Here is a 17,500-nt window from a genome sequence, read left to right on the forward strand (position 1 = left end):
GAGACTGTGGCGATGGCGGTCACGGTGTATCGAGCTGGTATCTGCTGTGTGATGCGTGTCGGAAGCGATACGAAGGCACGACACCGGTTCCGCTGCCGGTATCGCAGGCCCAGACCCTCACCGGTACCGCCGGTGATAGACGATCGGAACCATCACGATCGACACTTCCGTCGGAGCTGTTTGCGATGATGAAGGAGAATGCCTTCTTTCTGCTCGATCTCGCACCAGTTGAGCAATCGGCTTGCAGCACCAGCAGCACCAGTAGCAGTGCGGCCACGACTGGTGTGAGCGGAGAGGGTTCGCTGACGGAGGTGACGACGGATGCTTCCGAGTGGCCCACACCACCGGAACGGCCCGCCTGTCTTGGTACGTTTTTGGACACCGCGGATACGGTACCCTCGATGACAACGGTATCGGGCGGTAATGGGGCCGCGTCAGCGGCGGTACGATGCTCCGGTTCGGATGGCATTGCCGCCTTCCCGATGGTACCCGGTGGTAAGTTCCATCGTAGCGTTTCCATGGGCCAAGGTGCCATTGGACCTTCGGTAGTGTTGCGGCGCCGCCATCGACGAGATGATGAACGGTCCGAAGCGAATCTCTTGAACCATCCATCGGAGAACCTACGACGGTTGGTTCCACTCGACGCAGGAACGCAACAGTCATCCTCTGCGGATGCCATTCTAGGCAGTACCGTTGGATTGCTTGGGCGGCCAGCAATGGTCTTCATCCTGGAGCGCCACAATCTGGAACGACTCCGTCGTCTGTTGGTACGTCAATTGCGACGATCACTCTGCCATCGGTATAGTCTGCAGGCATTCAATTGGTTGCTACGGCAACTGACGGAACCGATCGGATTGCACGATGTCATGTGGTGGTTCGTATCGGCCCTGACACCCTCCGATCTGGACGCGGATCCAATAGACGTCGAATCGGATCTCGGCGGTCTCGAACATCCGGCTTTAAGCTGCGAAGGTCAGCTGGGTCGTGGCATCTCGCGGGCCCTCCATGCCTTCCTGTCGACGGTGTCGGAGCTTACGCTTCATTTCCCGCTCGGTTCACCACTACAGAGGATCGCCGTCCAGTGCTTCGGTTTGCGGTTCGTACCCTCCGATCATCAGTTTCTTCATCGGGTGAATGTGTTCGGGAACATCTCACGGATTTTGTCCAAATCGGAAGAGGAAGAGGAACGGGCACTGGAAGCACAAACGTCACGCCACGGTCACAGCCATGCAATCACTGGAGATGACGGTACGATCGAGGTGAAACTGTTCCAGGACATTACGGACGCGTATGAGGTGCGTACGGAGTAGAATTAGTCTGATAAAGGACATTGGGATGTTGAATAAGCTAACTACTTCTTCTCTTTCTATTCCAGTTGACCGTTTCGTCTCGCCCGGCCCTAGCGCCCGCCCTGTTGGACAATTCGACCGAAACGTTTTGGGAAAGTGACGAAGAGGATCGCGGTAAACCGAAAACGATCGAGCTGCTGCCAGGTGGTCGCGTAGGAACCTCAGCCGCTGGTAGCGGTTGTCAGCTTTCCATGATCGCGATCCATGTTGATAACAGCCGGGATGTGGCGGTAAGTAGCGTTGCACGTTGGCATAATCGATGGTATCCTGGTAAATCCCTCGTCCTTATTGTTATACTAATCTTACTCTTTCAGTGCAAAGTAACATCTCTGCTGCTTTACGGAGGATCACAAAGCACTCATCAGATCACGGGATCTGCAGGAGACCTATCACTTCTGCGCACTGTTGAGATCGATCCGGCCGCCTGTGCTTGGCAGACGATTCCGGTGCAGTGTGGTAGCGGTGGTGGCCCCAGCGGGGGACACTATCGCCTGGAGATCCGCGGTCCCGATGCGACGCTCCGTATCCGGCAGGTGAAGCTGTACGGCAGTCGAGGAACGAATCTGGCAGCTTCAGAGGTACAACATCCATCGGTGCCGGCATTGCCCTCGCCGACACCACGTCAGGTGCAGTCGAGACTCTGTGAGCAGGAAACGCTTCGCGTTTTTCGGTTGTTAACAGGCCAGGTGTTTGGAAAGTTACTGGAGGAAACGTCCACGCTGATGGTTGGAGCACCGGGGACGGCAATCGGTAACAGTGCTAACAGTGCCGGTGGTGATGGTCCACCCTGTGGCACTGAGCTATCACCTTTACCGTCGCTATCGGAATCAATTCACGATTTGCGAGAACATGCCGTGGGGATACTGTTTAGCCGACGGAAGCTAAGCCACCTGCAGAAGCAGATCATCGTGCATGTCGTGCAGGCGATCGAGCGCGAAACGGTTAAGGCTCGTGATGCCTGGGAGGCAGCCCTGAACGGTGAAACGAGCATGGCGACGATCTACAACGATGCCTATTGCTTCGAAATGCTTAGCATGGTAAGCTGCGGTTAGAACGAGGTTTGGATTTCGTTCTGAATGATCACGCTCATGCTCTCTCTCCGGTGTAGGTTCTGGCGCTTTCCGGAAGTTCCGTTGGCCGTACTTATCTCTCGCAGCAGCACCATCTGCTGAAGGATCTGCTTTCGCTAGCACACACCGGAAGTGATCGGGTACAGCGCCAGGTGACGGCCCTTATTCGTCGCATTCTTCCAGAGCTTCCATCCAACAGCTTACACCAGGCGACGACGGACAACAGTTCTGTTTCGGACAGTGATTCCGATTCGGAAGCCCTTCTCGATGTGCTGTTAGCGCTGATAGCGAAATCGCTACAGGTACAGGTGAAGGTGAAGAACGGTGGTGCGGCAAATGGTTCCGGCAGTCATGCCCATCAAGCCGCCCAAAATGCTCCTTCCGCGCTTGCGACTACCGGAGTTAGTCTGGCTAGTGTAACGCCGTTTGATTGCTCCAGTGCGTCGTCTGCCGGTGGGACCGGCGGTAACCATCGGCATCAGCGGTACCGGTGGTATATGCGGGGTTCGATCGCTGGTAAGCAGGCGGAAAGTATTATCGCACTGGTGCGTGATATGGCCAGTGGTAAGCTATCGGAACGGTGGGCCACAGTAAGCCGAGCGGCAGTTGCCAGCTGTTTGCTGAGTGTAACCCAGCTGGACGAGGACTTCCGCCGTAGTGCCGATGCTTGTATTCGAACGGCGACGCTCTGGTTGGCTCTAGCGGCGCTGTGTGTCATCGATAAGGAGCAGATCGAACGGTAAATATGAACGCATGTTCCATTTTCCCCTATCCACCTTGATATCTAACTGTATTCTTAAATTGTTCAGACTCTCGACGAACCAGTGGCATCGGCAGTCGGAATCTAATCGACCCCTTTGCAGTAACCATGACGATGATGTGACGTTTGCTGTGTTAAACTGCGCGCTTTGTGGTTCGCTCTGTGCCGACTGCGATCGCGTGCTGCATTTGAACCGACGCACCAGAAGCCACCATCGTACGGTAAGTTGTCTTAGGAGGCTTAGCGGAGCCTCTAACAAAGTTTAATCATCGATCATTCTACGCCCACCAGGTTTGCAAAGAAGAACAGGATGCTATCCGGGTGGAGCTACACGAAAGCTGTGGACGGGCGAAACTGTACTGGCTGTGGGCGGTCGTCGACTCTCGTACGCTTAAGGGAATGCTCGAGTTCCGTGGTCACGATCCGAGTGCCGGGTGTGCTGCGGTTCCTGTTACGGCGACCGGTGTCGGTGTGTGTCGGTTCTGTGGTGCCACGGGTAGCAGCGGGCTGTTGGCCCTCGGGAACATCTGTCCGGATGCGCAGTGTCAGGAGTATGGAGCCGTTTCCTGCACGAAGGTTCACTCACGCTGTGGTCACGCGTGTGGTGGCATCATCGGGGAAACCCAGTGTCTTCCCTGTCTTGTACCGAACTGTCAGGGCGAGTGTCCAGTAGAACCGGGAGTGCCACGGTTGACGCAAGATGGTGAAGACATGTGTATGATCTGCTTCACCGAAACGCTCGGTACGGCTCCATCGATACAGTTACGATGTGGTCACGTGTTCCACTTCCATTGCTGCAAGACGGTGCTAATGCGCCGTTGGAATGGACCACGTATCAGTTTCGGGTTCGCACAGTGTCCGATCTGTAAGGTTGATATCGAGCATCCAGCGCTCGAGCAGTGCTTGGCACCGATTGTTGCGCTGCGGCAGGATGTAAAGCGTAAAGCATTGATGAGGTAAGATCAGGTGAAAAGTTACCGCAGTCTGTGGCCAATAGGTTTTACGATATTTCGTATCGCGGTATCTTTGTTGCAGATTGGAGTACGAGGGATTAGCGAAAGCCGTAACGGCCGATGGGACGGATCCAACCCGCTACGCGATGGAACGCTATGCGTACTATGTCTGCAGTCAGTGTGGCAAGGTACGTCATCCTTGTCCATCGATCGATCATTCAATTCCTTTAATTTCATCCTCTCTGCTCCTGATTGTTCTCAACAACAGGCATACTATGGAGGTGAGGCACGGTGTGATGCGGAACTAGGTGAGAACTTCAACCCTCAGGAGCTGGTGTGCGGTGGCTGTAGCGATGTATCGAAGGCCAAGATGTGCCCGAAGCATGGTATGGACTTTCTCGAGTACAAGTGCCGCTACTGCTGCTCGGTGGCCGTGTTTTTCTGCTTCGGTACGACGCACTTCTGCGACACGTGCCACGATGATTTCCAGCGATTGACGAACCTACCGAAGGGTAAGCTTCCGCGTTGCCCCGCCGGTCCGAAGGCAACACAGCTGACGGGCGAAGAATGTCCACTGCACGTGGTACATCCACCGACGGGCGAAGAATTTGCGTTGGGTTGTGGCATCTGTCGGAATGCGCAGACATTCTAATCGGTCGCTGGAAGCAACTGCGTGAATCCCATTAGTGGTAAGCTTGCATACCAGAGTATCACGACACTGGTGATGGAGGACACAGGATGTATTACTACCATAGAATTCACCCCGTATCGTAAAACAATTAACGATTTCCAAGCAGGAAACTGCACGCTTTCCACTAATAGCACGCTCAATCGACCATCTTAGAGTTTCAATTGGCTATAATTAAACGAGTTTTACAGTCTAATAGTTGTACAAGAAAGATATTGTCCTTCCTAGTCAAATAGTGGTAGTTGAATCAGCATTTCATCTTTTTTAAATATTACCTTGTTATTGTGTAAGCTTATTTGTCGGCTCTTTGTGCACACTAATTTCACAAAATAATATGTTTGAATGGCAGACACTACTGCCACCGTCGTGACTAAAAGGGGAAGTATCACTGTTGCTGTTGCTCTGCTAGGGTACACGGAACGCAGTACTGTGCAGCAAACAAATTAGAGCAGAAGATTTAACTCTTCCGCTTAGCTCTTCCAGAATGCAGCAATTATTAGTATCATCGAAGTTATAGTCAAACTTGACTCTTGTTAAGGTTTTCAAACTGAAAATTTGCATAAGAGATAGGGAAGCCGTTTTATACATCCCATATTTCCGTCCCCTGGCGTGCAGAACTAGATAAGAGTAATAGCCCCGTATCTAATAATCAAGCTGTGGTAAAGGTAATAAAACAACACGATGGTGAGTTGGCTTATCATAAACATCGTTTAGTTTTATTTAAATGCTTTACAATCTATGGAATGTAAGAAATGTGGGCGATCGCGTAGTAAATCCTTTCCTTCTCTCTTTCTCTCGCTATCCTATTCGAAGTAAGTTACGTCCCTTCAGCTCTTCCTCTATTCATGTTTACATCGATTGAGTTCTGTTCCTCTTAATAACTCATGCAATATAGAGTAAGTTTTTTGTTTACTTTATCACATTCTTTGGATCGTTATACGCGGCTGCTGCTGCTGCTACTATTGCTAGGAATCGCCAGCGTACGCCATCATCCTTGGTCAGTGTACGCGCTTCTTCGGTAGAGTACTATGCAACTGTAACACGACGATGCTCAGTTTCGTCCATCATGTAAAGATTAAGTATTCGCTGCTTAAGCTAAGGGTTCGGTAGCTGGTAGTTTTCAGTGATCATCGTGGTCGTGGTCGTGATCGTGATCGTGTTCACCGGAGCCTCCGTGGCTGTGACCATGCTCGTGACTGTGACCCGCTGTAACGGCGAAAAGAGAAGAAACATAAAAAATCTCATTGGTTATTGGTCATAATATCAATTGCGTCCTAACCACGGTGACAACCACAATGTAGTACAAGGTAAACCATCGATTACGGATAAGAAATGGTTCTGTAATCATGCAATAGACGGCATCTAATCGGTTTCTTATTGGCTTCGAACAATGTATTTACTCCGATGTCCGTTTACAAGGGGGATTCCCCCCTCTGCCGTTATAACGGACGATCCCCCGTAAGCGCCTTGTGATAAGCACAACGTGCATTGTTTTAACGGCGAGTGATAACACTCCAAATTGAACGATCACTACAAAGCTCCCAATGGCTGATACATTCCTTCGCGTTTATTGCACGGGAAAGGGGAAGGAGTGTTATCTTAACGGCGATGCCGACTGCTCGGTCAGCCGTTGTTACCGGGGGTGATATGGCTCACGGGCGTTTAACGTGGCGTGGTTCTGTCTGGGCGGCTGATTGAACTCGTTCCGACTGTAGAAAGCCCGCTTCCGACTGATTGACTGATCGAGTAACGGCGCGTGATAACGGAGAGGGTGACGTTACGTCAGCTGCAACTTAAAAGCTAATACTACTCCCGACATCCCATAAGTCCAGTGGTCCCCTTAGTGGTCTTTGGGCGGCTTCATTTGCTAAGCTCCGGACGATTAATGTCTCCAGCCACAATCCGTGTCTAATTACGCGAACTATAATTATCTCATTCCAGCGAGAGGACTGGTGAGGACCACTCGACAGGTTAATTCCTGCTCGCACGCCTCATCACGAGTCCCAGAGTTGTTGCTGACGCCACCGCTTTGTACGTTTTGTCATCGGTTAGGTTGGCTCTTTGAAAAATTAGTTTATTCATTTGCAGGTGTTTGCACAAGTGCGTCTGCTAAGAGGAACACCATTGCAGTCAAATTTATGTATACATGCCCCACATTCGGTGGATCCCCTGGAAGGGTATTTACACACTTTACCCATCATACAGCTCTCGAAACAGTCGTTAGTTCTTAAGCCAATTGCCATTTCAATTGAGCTCGAATTCCTGTGTAACGTTAGGTCTGGCCTGAAGGTGTAGATAGCAGCACGACGAATCATTTCTAAATTGTCGGTCTGCTTATAATCTAGACATTAGATGCATCTCACAAATCGTCAGTCCTAGAGGTACCATACCGACGAGTGTGCTTGAATATCATTAAAACGGGAATTAATACGGGAAATTAATATCATTAATACGGGATATCAACTTCGGAAAGAGAACACAGTACATCATTCCATCATAAAACATATTTAGGGCAACTGCGGGCATAAAGTGCATCTCATGACAAGGATGCCCCTACCCTTTTTTTACACCATTCTTATCGCTGTTGCACCTCAAAGCTTTTTTTGGGGTCATCGCAATCGAGCTAACATTGTTGCAGGATGAACGATAAAGGCACGGAAGCGTGCTGTACCATTCTCAACTTGACACCGCAGGAGTGGTACTTTTTGGCTTTTGTTGTTCATCTATTTATTGTAAGAAAATAGTTTACTAAAACATTAATTTACTAATACTGTACCCTGCTGTGTATGGCAACGACTGTAACTGACCTACAATCTAATGTGCCCTGTAGTTGAACAGTGTTTTTGCGGTTTGATAGTTTTTAACACTTATGATTTTCATTCAAGGATTTCTGATAGCTGAGAAAGACCGTTCCCCGGGGGTTTGCTACTCACTTGCAACCATAATACCAAACAGCAGACCGAAACCGACCAGAACGGCAAAGAACTGCCACAGCCCGTTCGTCGAGGGCTGATTGTAACCTCCGTGGTCCTCTTGCTGTTCCGTTTTCTCGCCATTACCACCACCGTGGCTGTGGCCGGAATCTTTGGCCAATATCTCGAAGAAGATGACGTACAGCAGCGTACCGCTGGCCAGCCCCTGCAGTATCACCGAGACGACCTCGATCGTCTGGTTGGTATCGGTACCGACCGAGCTGAGCGCAATCCCGATGCCAATACCGAGCGGGCTGACCACCGAGTAAACGAAGATGTAAGCAACGGCCACACGGAACCGTACGGCGGCCACTAGCAGCTCGAATGCAACGCAGAACGCAATGACGAACTTGTGTGAGGCCACAGCACCGAACAGCAACCAGACGGCCGACGGCGATCGTTCGAGACCGACGGCCAGTCCCTCGAACAGCTCGTGAATCGAGAGAGCCAGCACGATAAGCAGTCCACGGAGCGAGCTGGAACTGGCGGATGCCACGGTGGTATCGGTACCGGTGCCCGCTTCCGGTACGATCTGTGTTCCATCGACATCGGTTATCGGGTAGACGGCCGTCACGTTGCCCACCGGTAGGTGTGAATGACCGTGAGCATGCGATTGCTTCGATTCGGCCATCATCGTGTCGTTGGTGTGCAGATGCGTCTTGCTGTTGGTGGCACTGGCCGTGCCTTTGGTACCCCGGCGTGCCCTTGCCGATCGTCGATGCATCCACCAGTGTACGATCTCTTCGAGTAGGTAGATCATGAAGAAGCCACTGGTCAGTAGGAACTCTCCGAGCGGGAAAGGTAGATCTTCCGGCTGTGGCAATGCACCCGTATCCTGGAGGGCCGCTATCGAGTGGTTAATCTCGGGCAGCAGATGCAGAAAGGTGGTGCTGAGTAGGGCACCGCCACCGAACGACAGCAGCAATCGGATGAGAAAAAGGTGCGTACCACCGGACGGGGAAGTGGGGTTGATGTTGAACCACCGGACCAGTTTGAATGGTACGAGGCCACAGACCATGCTGACGCTGAACAGTACCACCATGGAGGTCACTTTGGCTATCGTCGGTGTATCGTCATCGGCACCTCCCGTCTGCCGTGGCCGCAGTGCGCTCAGGCCGAGCTGTTGCGTCGCATTTGCACCTTCATCCAGTAGCGCCATCGTCAGCAACGAGTCCGTGGGTAGGATTTGCATTTTTACTCGTGTTGCTCTCGCTCAAATGCGGTGCGGCGCGTGAACTTTGGACAGGCTCTTTAGCGCTGTGGCGGCGATCCACTCCACACGGGATCGATCCACCCGTGTTATCTCGTCGTCTCGGCGATGTTATCCAAGCAGCAGAGCGATGATCGCGACCTGCCTAACACACACACACAAGCGCGCGCGCACACGCGTAATCTTACACTGCTTTCAACCTGCTGATGCTCTAGGGGCTCGCACGAGCCTTATTGATCGTTTCTCTTGTCACCTACCGTGATGCGATGCTGTCTCTCATCTGGGGGCCCTAATTTGAAATTAAGAATCTGCTAAAAAACCCTACGACACACACACGCACATACACACCAACACTCTGCTCAAGATCACTCTCACTCTTTGGTTATGGAAGGCAGCGCGGTTCCTAGACTGCTTACTTAACTTCTCCTGTTTTTTCACCTGATCGCATCTAGAGCCTAACTTTGGTGCTTCACAAAAGGCTGATAAAATGTCAACCAGACGACACACGAGCACACTCTAACGCGCACGCACGCACGCACGCACGTGTAACCTATTTCGAAGTGTCGCTAATGTGTGGCAATACCCGCGAGGCCTCGATTCGTGACTGACCGGAGCATCGGCGCAGGTGATGGTTTATCTATCGTACTACTAGCGAGACGCGCATAGATTCGGCGATCGTGCTCTCCGATTGCCGGTCTTATCACACCTTGGCCACCGAGGGGACGACGTTCTCTCTTTCTCTCTCTCGTGCGCTCTGCCTTCTGTGTGGCGCTTTACCCGTGGAGCTCTCGTATTTCCGATCCGTTCCGAATGAACGCGCTTTGCGAGACTCTTGGCTAGATCCTAACACCTGGTCGCCCACTTAATTGTCGCTAATCGCGCTTGATTGTTCTCCTAAATGGTCGGTGATGTGCCTAACCTAATGAGACCAGAGGATTCACCATCCAGGACGCAGTAGAGACCACCGTTGAGTCGCTGTTTAACGTCCACCGTCTGCTGTAGCTGTAGCTCCTTCGTCCGGCTTTCGTCCTTTGTTCGCTGCTGTTTCGTCCTGCCTGATCGTTTCCGCTGATCCAAGTCCAAAGATGCGATGTTCCAAACAGTGCGGATCCGGAGCTCGCTACTGACATGCAAAACCTGCGGTGGAAGCCAACACAGTGACCGTGGTCGTCGGTCGAGCGGGAATTATTAAATAGATTATTATATTATCTTTGCGCCAGCCGCCAACGGCGTACCACCTTCCTGCCACCGCGTGTGCTGCCGCGTCTGTCACGCGAGATACAGATCGTGTACGTGCTCGCGCCCCAGCAGCTACTGATGCGATCAGTAGCTGCTGCTGCCGTCGCCCCCTCCGTTGCGGGCGAATCATCCCCTCTGCTAGTTTTGAGTTTTTTCATTCGTTCATTTATTGTCACACCTCCGCTCTGTGCACCTCCGCACGATTTGTGTCACACACATTCCGGTGAGATTCCAGCAGCAGCAACAGCGCGCGCACATGCCAGCGTAACGCAGCGCATGGCTTACTGGATTCTATTCGACCAGTGGAGGAAAAAAAAAAACATTTGAGTATCCTGGAATTGCTGGTTTTCGCATATGATATTCTTTTTTGGATTGAATCCAAGTATGATACTTTCCTATTTGTGAGCTAGCTACACGGTTACGAACTACGAGGTCCCTTTTGCATACGCGTCTGAGCCTTTAATCCGTTGGAAATGTTTTTGCTGCTGTACGAATAGAACACTTTCGCAGTAACACACTCTGATCACGACAACGACCAAGATATAAAATAATATCACTAACAAATTCCACCATGATATCCACCATGTGATAAGGAATCGTTTCCAACGTGTTCGATACTACTTCATACGGTTGGCCCTTGCACATGCACCACTATGGTCGGATACCTCATAATCTATGCTCACGCACATTGTTGAGAATGTGGAAATAAACTAAAATGATACGATAGTACGCGAAGATGCGCTAGAACGGCTATCGAAGTCCAGCAGTAGTAGTATGTGTTTATGTGTTCAACGATGCCGACAGTACGGTTTAGACTTAATCAAGACACAGCATAAATCGTACTCTACAAAACACCATTGCCAGTAAATAGACACTTTTACTAGCGATCATCAAAATCTTTAATCCGAACGGAGTTCAATGAAACGATTATTTAAGTTCGTCGATTTTTTAGAATGTGATTTTATTTCATTTACAGTTATGTTAGTTTCACATGCGTACCATAGTCAGTTGGCACATTTTCCCAACATCTATTTATTAATGGTCGGCCGAACTATCCTGATTAAGCAGATATGATGTAACGTTTATCGTGAGATATACTCACAGTGTTGCAGATTAGGAAACAGTTCCTGTATTTTACTTTGAAGGTGTGTACGATCCAATCGACACCGAACGAACCGTAATGTACGCAATTGATGCATCGGAGCTCTGATGTCAAGGAATGGCAGTTCTGTGAATTTTGCATCAACGAATTCCAGCTCCTTTAGCTGCTTAAAATAACGAAGGGATTTTAGTGTGCGCTTAGTTACTGCATTGTATCCTATGTTTGGGTAATTCAAACGCAGCTTTTGTAAATGCGCCAAAGAGCCGGCAATACTCTGCAAAACGTTATCTTCACTATCTTTCCTGATAGGCATGGTAAGACATCTGATCGACTGAGGAAGGCAGATTGCACTGGTAGCGTTCCAAAAAACATTCCTTCCTAGATCCAGCTCTTCTAGTTGTGTATGTTTGGAAAAATCAACATCACATTGTACGGACACGCTACGCTCCTTGCGTGATTTTAATTGATGAAGAAGCTTCAAATCAGTTTCGTTCAGGACCGATTGTATGTACAGTTTCTTGAGCGAGGTGAACGCATCGCATAATGTAATGAAATCATTTCCGCGGACAAATCCCTGCAGTTCCAACGTTTCCACAGCCACCAATCGACGGCGGATAGATGGCCAGGATTCACAGCACATAATTTGGTTGTATGAATGAAGCTTGAGGTGTTTCAGTTTGGGAAGCAGCAACGGGTGAGTGATATCATCCGGTTGTTTAAGTGCGCATAGTCGCCCTTCAAACGATTGCAATTCCGGCATGTCAAATGGTATTCCATAGCCACAGATGATCTTCAGGTGCTGCACAGAAGAGCTGTGTAGCATACCATTGGTTTCATTAAAATTCGTATTGTATAACGATAACGACCGCAGATTCGGCATCAACATTATCCCATCGACAATTGCAGGAAAGGCAGATGCGGCATTAATAAAATCAAGCTCCAGCGAGTAGATATGTTCCGTCACATTCGGGTGAAGTGATCTCCATAATGACGGAAAGCCATCAATCACGTATTTGTCTTGGTATAGGCGCATTTTCCTATAGCAGCGTTCCGTATGATTCACAACATCCGTCATATTCTTTATGAAACTTTGACCCATCCTATCGAGTTCATTTTTATCCCGTTGGGCTAGTAAGCGGCCTGGGTTACATCCACATGGTCCCATCTTAGGATTGCAGGTAAGCAGGTTTTGGATGAGCTGTTCATTGATACGTGAGTTAATTTCAAATTTAAATCTATTTATGTAGGCACTGCAGAAGATGGTATCGTGCCATTTCCGACATACGAGGGACGCTTGTTTCACGTTCGTCAGATTCAGAAGGTCGAAAATTATGCAGAGCACCTACGATAGAATAGTAAACGAAATTAGTGGGGTTCCGGTTACTGTTCCGGTTAATTCCTTCTTCTTGCACACCTCTTCCGGAAGCAAATTGATGTGAGTTTCACTTTCCAATGGAGCCATTACACTCATTTCTTCTCGATTGTGAATGCACTTAACTTGATGATCAAAATGGGCTGTTTTTGTTGGTACAGTAAAGGTATGAGGATACGATGCTGTTACGTTCGCTGATGGAATAAAACTGAATCACTGATAAACATGAACCGTCCCTTATCAACGCTCACACCTGCAGCTGATACGCAACGCGAACCTGCCAAAATTACTTCAAAGTTGTACGGCAATCTCCCGAGCCAACGTGCTATCCGATAAGGATAAGGACATATGATAAGGAATCGTTTTCATCGCGTTCGATAGTATTTATCCGGCTTGCCATTGCATCTGTATCATTCTGCTGGGATTCCCCTAAATCCATGCTCACGGACATTGTCTAGCATTCCATCATAATCTGCTACCATTCTAATTGCTCATCTAAAACGATACACGTATAATCGTAGCTCATGCAAACTGATTTAAAAAACAGCATCCGAGTCCCGCAGTATGTTTGAATTTGCGTTCTACCGATGCTTATGCTATGACTATCACGAGTAAATGTAAAGGCGAAACTACTCACCTTAATGTACCGTAGAAGCAACCGTTCCTTTTGAACCACGAAAAGATTATTGCGCCACAGTAACACCTTCCAATCCAGATCGACCACAGTAACAAGGATTTATTTATTGTATCATTCGTGTACAGGTTTTTCATAAGGTATATATTTTACAGATTGGCCATCACGATACACTCGAAAATAATGACAGATTATATCGCTTTACAGATACGCGGCTAAGATTTATCGGCATCAGTAGAGTCGGACTTGGGTTGTCTAGCTTTAAAAGTAGAGTTCAGCCATGTGGCCCGGAATCGTTTGCTACAAGAGAGAGAGAGAGAATACCTTATTGCGAGACAAATAGGCCCAAGCTTTAGTAATTCCACTAACCTCACTCGAGGAAATTTCGATCTGAATACAATCTTATCCTCCTGCGAAGACTGTTCCACATCATTGGATTGTCCATCGTCCCGGCAGCAGCAGAAGCAACAGATGGGCCGCAGAGGAGCATTTGGGGACGATTCCTGCGGAAAAAATAAATTGCTTGATCCTGTTTTCTGTCGAAACGATCCGATCCTCACAATCGAGCGTACCGGTTCCGATGGTAGACGACAGAGAAACTGCAAAACTCGCGATCCTCGGAGCGCCTTCTTGAATGTCTTGTTCGTCAGCCCATATACGAGGGGATTGATGGCCGCATTCAGTAGCATAAACGCTACCTTCGTTAGCCACCAGGCAAACACGAACGATTCGCTATACTGTAAAATGGAGGACAACCGGAGGTCAACGGAATGAACAACTATCCCCTCGCACTATTCCCCCGCAAGCGTACCTCATTGTTTTCAAAGTTTTCAACATCGTAATACAGCAACACCATGATGGTGTACGGGATACGCACCATAATGAATCCGATCAGGACAATGTAGAGTGTTTTGGCCACTCGGCTCTTGTACCGCACCACCATCGGATGCTGACGCCGTAAGGCATTCCGTTCGTAGCGGTCCAGCTTCAGGATGATGAGCGTATAGGCGATCAGCATAATGCCGAGCGGAAACCAGACGAGCATCGCGATGAGAAAGTTCCAGTAGGTGGCGAGTAGTGCGTGCTCCTCCTGACAGTACATCTCGATCCAGTCGTGCCACTGGCGGATCTTGAAGTGACGATACAGGGACAGCGGCACCGAGATGGTAAATCCGGCAATCCAACAAAACGCAATCGCTGCCGCAGTTCCACGTCCCTTCAGGCGACTGCCCGACGAAAGCACCACCGCCGACAGACGGTCGTAGCTGATCACGCACATGCTCAGAACGGAGGTGACCAATAGCCCACCTGCCGGATAAAGCGCGACAGCCAGGATCAGCATCAGGGAAGCTTCATCAGATCAGCAAAACGCATGAAACGAACCTTCAATCAAACCTTCCATCTTGCAACCGACCGGACCGAGCAGATAGTTTTGGAAGAAATCGTGGGTCATAAAGAAAATGGGGCGCACGAGCAGCGTCAGGAAATCGGTGACGACCAGGTTCGCGATCAGCAGATGGCTCGGTGTGCGCAGCGTGCGGTTCGTGAAGATCACCTCCAGCAGGATCCCATTGCCGAGCAACCCGAATAGTATGACTGGCACGAACAGACACAGGCGTAGGATCAGCTCGTTCTCCGGGATCGTGGTCCAGATCTCCAGCGGATAGTTGTGCAGTGAAGTGTTGATCTGGATGCGCGAGGAGAGGAGAGACAATCATTCGTGTGAGTAGATAGTACACGTGGCAGACGTTTGCCCCTTTTGGTGCAACAAACCATGGGTGATGCCCAGAAGACGCGTGTCGCTGGTAAGAAGCGTATGGGTTTATTCTCCGGAACAAACTGAAATCCAGTTTTCATGATGATGGCGATGATGATTATGATGATGATAGTGAGTAATCTGCTGTCCGGCTAATATTGACCTAGAGTAAAATAATAAATAAGTATAATGGAGTGGTATGGTGAGGTTGGGTAAACAGCTGAGATGCTTGAGATAGTACTCCACTAGCCACCGTACTGAAAGAGCAACGGGAAGAACTGTAAATGGTTTATTTTCGTTACGAGATGGTGCAGTAGGTATATCTTCAATGGTTTAAACCATCCAACGGCCTTGCAGGCTATGGTAAACACGCATAATACTGCAATTTGTTAATGGAGTACCGTGTGCCAGGTAGAATATCAGTTGTTAGCTATTCAAAGATTAGTTTGCAAACAAATGTCCTTTGTCTTTATGTAGTTGCTCTAGAAAACTGAATGCTATTATAAATAAGATCACCTGAGTCTAAAAATCTCCTGCTGTATGCTTATGAAATAACGCGCGGGATAAATTAGATAAAAATCTTTCTCTGGCACCAGCCATCTGGCAATTACGGTAGCCGATGGACCTGCTCGCTGAATATTATGTCGTTTTGCTCACACAATATTTCAATCTAAAGCAAACAACAACCGCTACACCCTACACGCCAATGATCGCTACGGCCGAACGAATGGCTACGGCTTCGATGCAGACATTAACACGCGGATTTACATCCCATGATCAAGAGTTGTGGTTTTCAAAGCGATTACTTTTAGCTTTATTGTTGATTGATATGGGAAAACAGATCTGTTGCCTGGTCATGGTTTTGGATGGGTCTAAAAACCGCCGCACAGCGCTACACGCTGGTGCAGGCTTCGCTGTAAAAAGGGAAACGCCATTTGCAGGTGAGAAAAACGGGTCGATCGGAACCAGGTGCTTCCATTTCCCGTCACTGCGCTAGTTAGTTGGCTTTGTGGGACAGATCTAGTAAATAACAACTGCTAAATGGATGCTGAGTCATTGGTATTTTTAAACCAAATTGTTTCCAAATGGGGTGCCAATGTGCGTCAAAACATATTAATTCAATTCTGTTAATTGAAGTGAAAAAAACGAGTGGCACTTTAAGTAACCTAAAGTTTAAGATGGCATAGTTGGCTAAGCCTCTGTTCATCAGGTAACCATCGAATGTCGGTGAACAGCAAAATGAGTGCATCTTTCGAAGACATATTCGAGATTCGTTTAGAGTTTCTAAATATGAAGACCGCTTTAGTAGTAAGTGTTACTGTCCGATTCATTACAACAACAACAGCAGCTACATTACAGAACAAACTTATCCCCAAAAGGATCGGCTACACAGTTTCAGATCGTTGATCTCATCTCATTCGATTGCAATCCTTCGACTATCAGCTACATCATCACCGCTAGGCCAACGTACCTGAATTCCGTTGCAGGTTTGTTAATCACTTTCTTGGTACTAAAATGCCCATAACAGTTTCTGGTCGTATTTTTGTAGAGTACGTAGCACTCAACAGTCACAGCACATGGTCACGACCGGATCCCGGAACCTAGGATACTCCCGAAATGATTCCGTGCAAGTGCACGTACCGAAACCGACTGGCCACCGGAGACGATTCCACAGCACGTCCTAGGTGGCGCGGCGCTAGTGAATATCGGATGGCTGGTAAGATTCCATGTTTTACGTATTCCATATAAAATAATGTTTGCTTGGCATCCCTCCCGCACCGCAAAATCGGTGGTTCTGTAGTGGACGAGCAACGGAAACAAACAGTAGCTAATTATAGGCCAGAGGAAGTATGCGAATAGGTGAGTGGGAAAGTTACTCCTGACTTCGATCTCCGTATTAACCACTGGAATGCTGTTGATCAAACATAGCAATCGGGCATCCGTTTGCAATGCAACTCCTGAACAGTTTCCTAAGAAACATGCTAAACTTGAGTAGCGTATTGTAGCCCATTTATTCGACAAATTAAAAAACTCCAGCCCCAGCGGAACATTGCTGTTGGCCTATCCGAAACCGATACGCCTTGCGGCTTGCGATACACGTTGCTTTTGGACGACCTCTTGAGCGTTCCACGTTTGATCAGTGTGTTGAAAAGTTGTCAGGAGTGTTATGAATCCATTATCCATTCGACGTTTTATGGTTAATTTGAATTGATGTATTCCTTTTAATGGGACTATTAAATGGCCGCTATCACGATTTTCAGAGCGCCAACATACCTTCACCTATTCCGGATAGCATCGCTCCTCATCTTCCAATACACTACACAGCATGGAGCTTATCGATACTTATCGAATTATCGCGAAATGTCTTGTTGGCCACCGGTTTTATCAACGGAAA

The 17,500-nt window shown here is 48.8% G+C and overlaps 3 protein-coding genes across 4 annotated transcripts in view; 1 reads left to right on the top strand and 2 right to left on the bottom strand.

The window, feature by feature from the left end:
- LOC125953727 (E3 ubiquitin-protein ligase highwire) overlaps nt 1-5,184 on the top strand; it is a 26,731-nt gene extending 21,547 nt beyond the window's left edge. The window contains exons 14-21 of the mRNA XM_049683479.1: nt 1-1,295; nt 1,376-1,579; nt 1,664-2,386; nt 2,458-3,158; nt 3,229-3,400; nt 3,471-4,135; nt 4,215-4,320; nt 4,401-5,184. The exon at nt 1-1,295 is cut by the window's left edge and continues 1,471 nt beyond it. Of these exons, the coding sequence (XP_049539436.1) occupies nt 1-1,295; nt 1,376-1,579; nt 1,664-2,386; nt 2,458-3,158; nt 3,229-3,400; nt 3,471-4,135; nt 4,215-4,320; nt 4,401-4,784 (4,250 nt within the window). The 3' untranslated portion in view covers nt 4,785-5,184. The remainder of the gene's footprint in view (nt 1,296-1,375; nt 1,580-1,663; nt 2,387-2,457; nt 3,159-3,228; nt 3,401-3,470; nt 4,136-4,214; nt 4,321-4,400) is intronic.
- Nucleotides 5,185-5,516: 332 nt separating this feature from the next.
- Nucleotides 5,517-10,309, bottom strand: LOC125954915 (zinc transporter ZIP1-like). The gene is made up of 2 exons (XM_049685593.1): nt 7,754-10,309; nt 5,517-6,026 (listed from the first exon to the last, which is right to left on the bottom strand). The coding sequence occupies exons 1-2, from the start codon at nt 8,982-8,984 to the stop codon at nt 5,941-5,943; spliced, it is 1,317 nt and encodes a 438-aa protein (XP_049541550.1). The 5' UTR covers nt 8,985-10,309; the 3' UTR covers nt 5,517-5,940.
- Nucleotides 10,310-13,470: 3,161 nt separating this feature from the next.
- On the bottom strand, nt 13,471-16,724 carry LOC125954917 (neuropeptide Y receptor type 2-like). 2 transcript variants are annotated; one of them, XM_049685597.1, is made up of 7 exons: nt 16,577-16,724; nt 15,123-15,268; nt 14,733-15,036; nt 14,227-14,657; nt 13,922-14,086; nt 13,719-13,852; nt 13,471-13,649 (listed from the first exon to the last, which is right to left on the bottom strand). In XM_049685597.1, the coding sequence occupies exons 2-7, from the start codon at nt 15,204-15,206 to the stop codon at nt 13,565-13,567; spliced, it is 1,203 nt and encodes a 400-aa protein (XP_049541554.1). In that variant the 5' UTR covers nt 15,207-15,268; nt 16,577-16,724; the 3' UTR covers nt 13,471-13,564. The 2 variants fall into 2 exon arrangements, with proteins under 2 accessions (XP_049541554.1, XP_049541553.1); XM_049685596.1 differs by having other exon boundaries at nt 14,161-14,657.
- Between the last annotated feature and the right edge of the window lie 776 nt (nt 16,725-17,500).

This window comes from Anopheles darlingi, chromosome 3 (assembly GCF_943734745.1).
Source record: "Anopheles darlingi chromosome 3, idAnoDarlMG_H_01, whole genome shotgun sequence".
Taxonomy (NCBI): domain Eukaryota; kingdom Metazoa; phylum Arthropoda; class Insecta; order Diptera; family Culicidae; genus Anopheles; species Anopheles darlingi.

Excerpts from the sequence above, each read along its gene's own strand:
- LOC125954915 (XM_049685593.1), bottom strand. The coding sequence starts at position 8,984 with ATGCAAATCCTACCCACGGACTCGTTGCTGACGATGGCGCTACTGGAT. Across the intron at positions 6,027-7,753 it reads GTTTGGTATTATGGTTGCAA|CGGGTCACAGTCACGAGCAT; the intron begins GTGAGTAGCAAA and ends TCGCCGTTACAG.
- LOC125954917 (XM_049685596.1), bottom strand. The coding sequence starts at position 15,206 with ATGAAAACTGGATTTCAGTTTGTTCCGGAGAATAAACCCATACGCTTC. Across the intron at positions 14,658-14,732 it reads GATGGAAGGTTTGATTGAAG|GTGGGCTATTGGTCACCTCC; the intron begins GTTCGTTTCATG and ends TTTATCCGGCAG. Across the intron at positions 13,853-13,921 it reads GTCGTCTACCATCGGAACCG|GAATCGTCCCCAAATGCTCC; the intron begins GTACGCTCGATT and ends TTTTTTCCGCAG.